Below are 8,095 nucleotides of genomic sequence, written 5' to 3' on the forward strand. Positions count from 1 at the left end.
CTGTGTGCAGGCCAGGCAGGCTTCTCTGTGTACAAGTACGTGCCCTATGGCCCTGTGATGGAGGTACTACCTTACCTGTCTCGCCGAGCCCTGGAGAACAGCGGCATCATGAAGGGTGCCCAGCGGGAGCGGCAGCTGCTCTGGCAGGAGCTGAAGCGGCGACTCTTTACTGGCAGCCTCTTGTACCGCCCAGCCTAGCTGCCACTGCCTTCTGAGCTACTACCACACCTTCTGCTATTACCTCCCAAGGACCTAAGCCCTAGGAAGGGTTTGGGGTAGCCCTGGGGGATCCTCAGGCCACTGCCACAGGTGCCACCCACCCAGCCTCACAGGATTCATCTTTTTACATCTGTCTTTGAGACCTGCTGAAGATAGTGCCTGGTGCCCTTGGTGCCCACCCCCCTGCCTGGAAGCCGGCCATGAGGCATGGGTGGAATCTGATTCCTGCTAGGACTGTTAGGAACTGTGAAGGAGCTGCCTTTTCATAGTCAACTCTGGGCCCCACCTCTGCTGCCTGTCATGGCCTTGGACCTGCAGGACTCGCCTTCTGCCAAGGTCCAACCCAGGCACTCTGTGCCCCACAGGTGGGCAGTGGCCCAACTGGAAAGTCTGTCTGGTCAATAAATCACTACGGTGCAGCTAAGAGCCTCAACTCTAGCTGGTGTCCTCACTTGCTGTTTGCTTGAGCAGCAAACAGGGAGTGGCATGGATGGAGAAGCCCCACCTGAAATCCAGGCAGGCAACACCTCTAACTGGCTGCATGATACCCAGCCACCTATGGATGACTCTACAACCAGTACAGAAAGCAGGCAGATGCTGTAGTCCAGCAAACAGGGTGGGGCTGGGCTACCCTCCCTCCCTCAGTCCCACCTGCTATGCTATGACCTTCACCCGGTAGTCCTAGTGACCTAGCAAGCTTTCCTGCTGCTCCAATAGGCCACCAACTGGGTCAGTGGCAGGTGCTCCCACTCATTCCACCCCTGCTGCCTCCTGTACAGACATAGTAATGCAGTGCCTGGGGACAGGGCAAGTACTGGGAAGGCCAGGAAGCTCACAGAGACTATGCAGGGGAAAAGGTGGGAGACTAGGCATCTTAGAAGCAAGGGAGCCCCAGCTGAGGTCTCGCACCATGTGGCTGCATCAGGTAGGGAGCCAGTCTGCTGGCTCCAACAGAGTGGAGAAGGCCCTATGGGGAAAGGGTCTTATGTGAGCTCTAGTTAGAACAGAAACCAGACACGTGTGGTACAAGTAGCTATCTTTATTTCTCAGGGACACACAGGACCTGAACCTTGCAGCCTCTCCCACTTGGGGGCCACAATTCTCAAGACAGGGGCCGAGATCAGAAGCAGCCCAGGACCTGGAGCTTAGGGGAGGTTGGGAGATGCCCAGAGTACAAGGTGCTAGCCAACAGTCCAGCTTTCCACCTGGCCTTTGAGCAGTCAGTCAGCTGCTAGGCTGGGCCTCACTTTTCTTTATGGTGTAGTCCCAGTGCTTAAGCAAAACAAAACAAAACTTAAAACCAGAGGCCACCTGGCCTCTCCTCAGGTGCCTACTGCTGGGTGCTGAGAAGTCAGTGACTGAAATTCAGGAAGACAAGCTCTGCTTGGCTTTCTGATGACAGTAGGCAAGGCTGTATTCCTAGCCATACTGGCAATGGTAGCCAGCAGGGACTCTACCTGGTCACAGAACTGCCTTCCCCGTCTGACAACCCCTCTGCTGCAGTTTCCGGATGAGTTCCAACAGGTTCATCTGCAGTGTCAGCTCCTAGGGAACAAATGGGACCCATGGGGATCAGGCTGCCACCTGGTGTCCTTTTATAAGTGGTTAAAAAAGCAATTCCAGTAGGTTCTAGAGGTGCCCAGCAAAGTCAGGCTTCACTTCTCAGTGGAGGCTGGCCATGGCCTCTTTCCTCAACAGGACTGAGTCTCAGAATGGCACACTCAAGTGTGGTGTGCAGGAAGGGAGCAGATGAAGGCCTTGTGGGACGCAGCAGGTCTAGGGAAGGTGGCTGGTGGGACTGGCCTCTATCCTCCCTGGAGCCATCCTTCTATCTCACACTTATCTACCACTGACTCTGAGCCTCATTCATCAGTGATCAGTGGTAAAAACAGACTGCCAGATTGCTAGGCATGATGATGACACATGCCTGTAATTCCAGCAATAGGGAGGCTGAGGTAGGAAGATAGAAAGCCTGGGCTACAAATCAAGACCATACCTTTAGGAAACAATCTGCTACCCTCCAAACCAGCAACACCAAACTCTAGACAGGCTGTAAGCAGAACAGGCCTGGGCACTGACCTGAGGATTGGTGGTCACATAGAAGCCAGCTACCCCTGCCTTCTCCAATGTGCTCTGCTGATCAGCTACTTTCCGGTCCAGCTCCAGGACAATCTTCCGGTCCATGGCCTGCTGCTCCTCTCGGATCCGATGCTCCACTGCCTGCAGCAGGCAAGAAGTAAGGATGGCTGCAAGCTCAGCTTCCTGCCTGCCTCAAACTCCTGGTTACCTTGCCTATCAATAGCAATAGCTCCAGGACCACTCCCAGGCCTCTTCCTTTTCTGCCTGCATAAGGCCTCAAGAGGTTTTACAACAACCCAATTTGGGGGCTACCTTGGGGCCTGCCACACATCTCTAGCCATTCTCATTCCCACTCCCGTGGTTTGTTGATTGTATGTGGGTCTCCAGCTGACTGAGCATCTTGGAAGGAAACTGGGCCCCTTCTTGGCTAGCACTACCATTCCACCTTTGCACTCTTATGTGCTTGAAGCCACCAGGGCACAGTGACCCCCTCCTCCTCACCCATTCAGCACCTGCTGTGTAGACCTCAGCTCACAATGAGCCACTGGGGCTCACAGAGGGCCTATCGTTTCACAGAGAAGTGACACCCCAGCCCTAGAGAAAAGTCATGTGCTAGTGTCACTAGGTTGAGGCCAGGAACAGCCAGCGGCTTCAGAGCTACCCCAAGTCCTTTTCACAGTCAGGAGGTACCCACAGGAAAGAGCCAGACCCAGCCATCATGCCCCAGCCCTCCTACCTCCAGTTCTCGCTGCTGAGCTGCCTGGAGCACAGGCAGGTTGTGGGGCCGGCAGGATTGCTGGGCTTCCAGATGTTTCTGTCGCATTGCCTGCCTGAGCACTGGGAAAGGATGGGGGCCATCAGCAATAGCAGGCATTGGGGCAAATGGAGCAGCCTCAAAGCAAGGTGAAGAGGAGACTCAGGATATTACTGCCCACCCTCCCAAGAGGTAGATGTGAAGACCCACTTAAAGATTCCACTCTGCCTAAGCCCTGTACTGGGAAGGTGGGGGTAGGGGGAGCTTTGGGTATCCCCGTTCTGCCCTTAATCAGGGCAGGGTGTCCAGCATCTTCCTGCATCTCCATCTCTAGAACTCCAGAGGTGGAGGGTACTAAGGAAAGAGAATCAAGGAAGGCTAGCATGGGAGTGAGTCCAGAGCTGCAGCCCAGAAGATCACAGGCAGGTAGGGGTGGTAGCTGGTGATTGAGTCCTTGGGGCTTCTGGGCTTAGATGGCACAGTCCCAGGAACACTAGAATCTGTGGCACACCCACTGGTGTTCAAGAGGCAGAGGCCTAGAAAAGGAGGGGATGAGGACAAGTCACTGACGGCTTGGCAGCAGTGTGGCTGGGTCACTCCATCCTTAGAGGCAGAGCTGCCCCCTCCCTTTTGACCGTGTCCAGTCCCCACACAGCAGGCAGGGGAAGGAGATGGTGAGAGGCCTCAGGGGTAAGCCTAATTGAACCTATGAGCCATCGTAGATTCTATGCTAGGGAGTCTATGTTGCTCCAGAAAAGGGTACAGATCACCACAGACCCGTGCAAATTGTCCACTCTGAGAGTAAGCATGGGCTAGAAAGAAACTATCATGTAGTCAGTAAATGCCTACACCTTACTGGTTTAGGTATCAACTACATGTTCCTCAAAAGTTTTAAGAAAGGGCTGAGATGTAGCTCAGTGGCAAAGCACTTGCCTAGCAAGTGCAACGTCCTGGGTTCGATCCCCAGTACCAAAAAAAGAAAAGACAAAAAAAAATACAGTTAAAAAAAAAAACCCTAACAAAAGTTTTAAGAAAACTCAAAACCTAAAACTGTACTTCTGGGAAGAGACTCACATAAGGGCTATACATACCTCCATGATGGCATTTATCACATCTAATACATATGAAATCTAGATCCAAGAAGACATCATCATGAACAATGGGGCAAGAAGTAGACTCTCTAGTTAAGTGTCTAAAGTGCACAGGAAGTAGAGCAAGAGTTGAGGCAGAGAGATGTCATCTGCACTCCATTGATCAAACACTGCCACAAATCCAGATCAACTCTCAAACTCACTAAGGAGAGAGCAACACTAAGTGCCTGCTCAGAAGGGGCCTAGCCTTAATGCCCAAAGAAAGCAAAGATAGCTAGTTAGAATTACTGCCTGCTAACTCTGCTGAAGGACAGATAGAATACCAGCACAGGCCTACACTGCCAGCCTACCAAAGCTTGACTTGACCTGAGCCTTTTACTTTGCCCCCACCCCCCTTTTTTGGAGGTGTGTGTGTGTGTGTGTGGTGTTGGGCTTGAACTCAGCCTTGTGCTTGCTAGGCAGGTGCTCTATGCTGGATCCATACCGACAGCCCTTTTTAACTATAGTAATTTCCTGGGGCAAGCTTTGGACCATGATCCTCCTACCTATTCTTCCTGGATACCTGGGATCACACCTCGCTCCTGGCCCAATAACTTCCAGAGGACCAACAGCAAGGGGTCCAAACAGTTACTTCAAAACTTCCCTGCTAAAAGGACTGCGTGGAGAAATAGCCAATTTGGAACTGAGACAGAGAAAGAAGGAAAATGAATCCAAACACATTTCTGCACCAGAAAACAAGACTGCTGGAAGAACACTGGGATGTACCAGCAGCCAGCCTGAAGTTCCCCACTGGCTCAATAGAGCAGTTTGAGCATTAGGAAAAATAAGCCAAGTCAGGTATGATAGTATATGCATGCGTCCTTAGGACTCTTAGGTTGGGGAATTGTGAGTTTGAGGTCAGCCTGGGGTATTCAGATTAAAGAAAAATAAGGCATGTACTTTAGATTTGTGAACAACATGCATCTTACACCTCGATCAAAATGTTTTTACAAAACACAATTGCACAGGTGGGTGCTGGTGGCTCACACCTCTACGCCTACTTACTCTGCAGGCTGAGATTTGAGAATCAAACAGTTGGGAGCCAGTGAGGGCAGACCAATCCCTGAGACTCTTATCTCTAATCAGCAAAATGCTTGAAGAGGAGGTGTGGCTCAGGTGGTAGAGCAGCAGCAGTAAGTAAAAAGCTAAGCAGGAGCATGAGGTTCTGAGATCTACCCTCAGCACTGGCAAAACAAACCACAATTTCCTAAATATCTATGGAGGAAGTAATATCAATTCCATACCATAAACTCCTCCAGAAAACTATATACCCATACAAGCCAAAAATATTACAATAAAATGATAAACCAATGTCATCATGAACAGAGGCAAAGATTCTTAAGATTTTCATAAATCATATCATATATATAAATGAAAATACATTGTTACTAAGCAGGATTTATCCCCACCACACGGTTCATTTCAGGAATTCAGAAATCAATGCAACTCATTCTAGTAACAAACCACCTGGTTTATCTCAACAGATGCAGAAAAAGGACTCAAGAAAATCCATTTCTGATTGAAAACACCAAGTTCAAGTTGGACATTACCTGCTCTCATAAGGAAGGGACCTTGCATCTTTAGGAGAAATTTTGTCCCATTCACTAGGCATCTAATCAAGCCTCCACCTGCCATCCAATTTACAGGAAACAGTGGTGTGGAGAAACATGTTAAATGACAGCCTAGTGTGCTGACAGATCTTAAACTAGGACAAACTCACAGGTAGAATACACGGGATTCTCCAAAAAGCCAGTGCATGCAACTAGGTATCATGATGCATAACTATAATCTCGCTACATGAGAGACAGAGATCAAGGATCAAAGTCTTCAGCTGAAAGGTTAAAGTTTGAGGCAGTGACCACCACTTGTTGCTTGTTTCTGTCTAGCAAAGCAACACGTGGTGCTAATCAAAACACCTGGTTGATTGTGTGCCTATATAAGACCTGCAAATCCTTAGCTCAGGGCTCTCCTCCTAGGCTCCGCTGTGTCGGAGTATAGGACGAGGCCCAAGCTGCAGCCCGTTTAAATAAAACAGCTGTAGAGTCTGACTCTCGGTGGTCTTCTTGGGGGGGGGGGGGATTCCTGCGACCTTGGCATAACACAGCCTGGGCAAGAACACAAGACCCGATGGCAAAACAAAGAAAAATGGGACTGGGGTGTGACTCAAGTGGTAGAGCACCTACTTTGCAAACTCTGAATTCAAACCACAATACTGGGAGTGGGGAGGGGAAGGTCAATGCCACTCTTAGAGAATTCTAGAAGCAGAGAACAATGATCAATTGAACAGAGAACAATGATCAAATGCAGTGCATGAACTTGGCTGGATTCTTAATTATAAAATAACAATTTCAAACATCTTAGGAAATGTGACTATGAACTGAAAGTCAGGAATACTTCACCATGCTTGCATAGTGGAGCATTTTTATTCTAGAGCACTTGCACTTAACCTAAACCAAGGTTGATGCACAAGGGTTGTCTGGAGCATGTTTGACTGTCACCACTAGGGAACGTGCCACTGTCACCCTGTGATGCACAAGACATTGTTTCACCATAAACACTATCCAGGTCAAAATGTCAACTGTGCTGGGATGAAAATCCTGGTCTTGAGAAATGCTGAAGGCAAATGATTAATTGCTGAAACTAGGTGGAGCGCACAAGAGTATTCACTATACTGTTGTTAAACTTTCTAAGCGCATGCACTCTATTTGTAAGAAAAGATTTGGAGGAAATAAAATAAGCAAAAAGGGGAAATCTTGGTGGTGCACAGGTAGTTGCCTAGTACAACTTGGAGGAAGGGGCTTCCAAGCCCAGAGGAGCCATGGGAGGGGCTAAGTCTGTGTCTCAAGTAGGAAGCTCGCAGAGTTGCTAAGGGTGTTGGAAGGAAGTGTTGGGAAATTACAAGCGCAGTAGGTGTGGTGCCCACGACTAACATAACGTAACGGGTGCTGCAGAGCTGTCAACAGTCGTTCAACCAACGAGAGGGACCTGTGGTCCACAGCTACCACAGGGGTCTGTGGCGGACACGAACAAAAAACCGAGCAGGAAGTTTTCTGGATGAAAAAGCAAGGGGGCCCACGGCTCACTGAGATCACTACAGAAGGCTGGGCACCCTTGATCTGGTCCACCTGCGGCGCCTCTGGCCAGGGATACCCAGCAGCATAGAGACGGAGCGTTCCCTGGGGCGGGTTGACACCGACCGACCGAGCGCGGAGGCGCGTGTGTCGCCCCGCCGCCCCCCGCGCACCTCGGTGCTCGTTCTGCAGTCGCAGGCGCTGGTTGTACAGGCTCTTCTCCGTGAGGTGCTGGATTTCCAGCAGCCCCTGCACGATCTCGAACACGGTCCCGTCAAGGAGCGCCAGGGCCAGGTCGCTGAGCGTGGTGTAGGACAGGCGCTGCTGAAATGAACTGCGGGCAGAGAGAGGGGCACGGTGAGCGAGGGCCGGGAGCCCGAGCCGTTCCCCGGTGCTCTCCCCGGCCCGCGACCGCGCACCTGGGCAGTTCCTTGACCAGGCTCTGCAGTGCCGACAGCAGCTGGTAGTGCCGCTCCTGCTGCCGGGTTCCGTCCGTGGACTCCTCTAAGGCGCTGGCGTAGCGCTCCATGGCGCCGGCGTCGGCCAGCCGCTCCCCACGGAGGCGCGGGCCCAGCCCCCTCACGTCAGGGTTGGACGCGGCGCGGCGCTTAGCGTCACTCCCCCTTTACGTCACTCCCGAGCGCGCTGCGCTCGTGGTGCCCCGCCTCCTGCGTCATTCAAGGGGCTTGTGCCCCCACCCCGCAGGTTCCCTAGAGAATATCATAGCCACGCCCCTGATCCTGCAGTCCGGCCCTCGAGACTGGCCGAGACGAGAATAACAGCGTTTAGATATCGTGATATTTTGAGGATTCGTCCCTTCCGTTATAGAGTCTGCGCGGACC

General features: G+C 51.4%; 2 protein-coding genes across 2 annotated transcripts in view; one reads left to right on the top strand and one right to left on the bottom strand.

Moving 5' to 3' along the window:
- Positions 1-652, top strand: part of Prodh (proline dehydrogenase 1) — a 28,031-nt gene extending 27,379 nt beyond the window's left edge. Inside the window, exon 14 of the mRNA XM_069994381.1 lies at positions 11-652. Coding sequence (XP_069850482.1) covers positions 11-198 — 188 coding nt within the window. The 3' untranslated portion in view covers positions 199-652. The remainder of the gene's footprint in view (positions 1-10) is intronic.
- Positions 653-1,238: 586 nt separating this feature from the next.
- LOC138808321 (protein DGCR6) lies at positions 1,239-7,866 on the bottom strand. Its single transcript, XM_069994383.1, has 5 exons — positions 7,673-7,866; positions 7,427-7,587; positions 3,035-3,135; positions 2,299-2,439; positions 1,239-1,764 (listed from the first exon to the last, which is right to left on the bottom strand). The coding sequence occupies exons 1-5, from the start codon at positions 7,780-7,782 to the stop codon at positions 1,681-1,683; spliced, it is 597 nt and encodes a 198-aa protein (XP_069850484.1). The 5' UTR covers positions 7,783-7,866; the 3' UTR covers positions 1,239-1,680.
- Positions 7,867-8,095: the final 229 nt, after the last annotated feature.

The sequence above is a fragment of the Dipodomys merriami genome, unplaced genomic scaffold (assembly GCF_024711535.1).
Source record: "Dipodomys merriami isolate MVZ:Mamm:240054 unplaced genomic scaffold, mDipMer1.0.p SCAF_45, whole genome shotgun sequence".
Lineage (NCBI taxonomy): Eukaryota > Metazoa > Chordata > Mammalia > Rodentia > Heteromyidae > Dipodomys > Dipodomys merriami.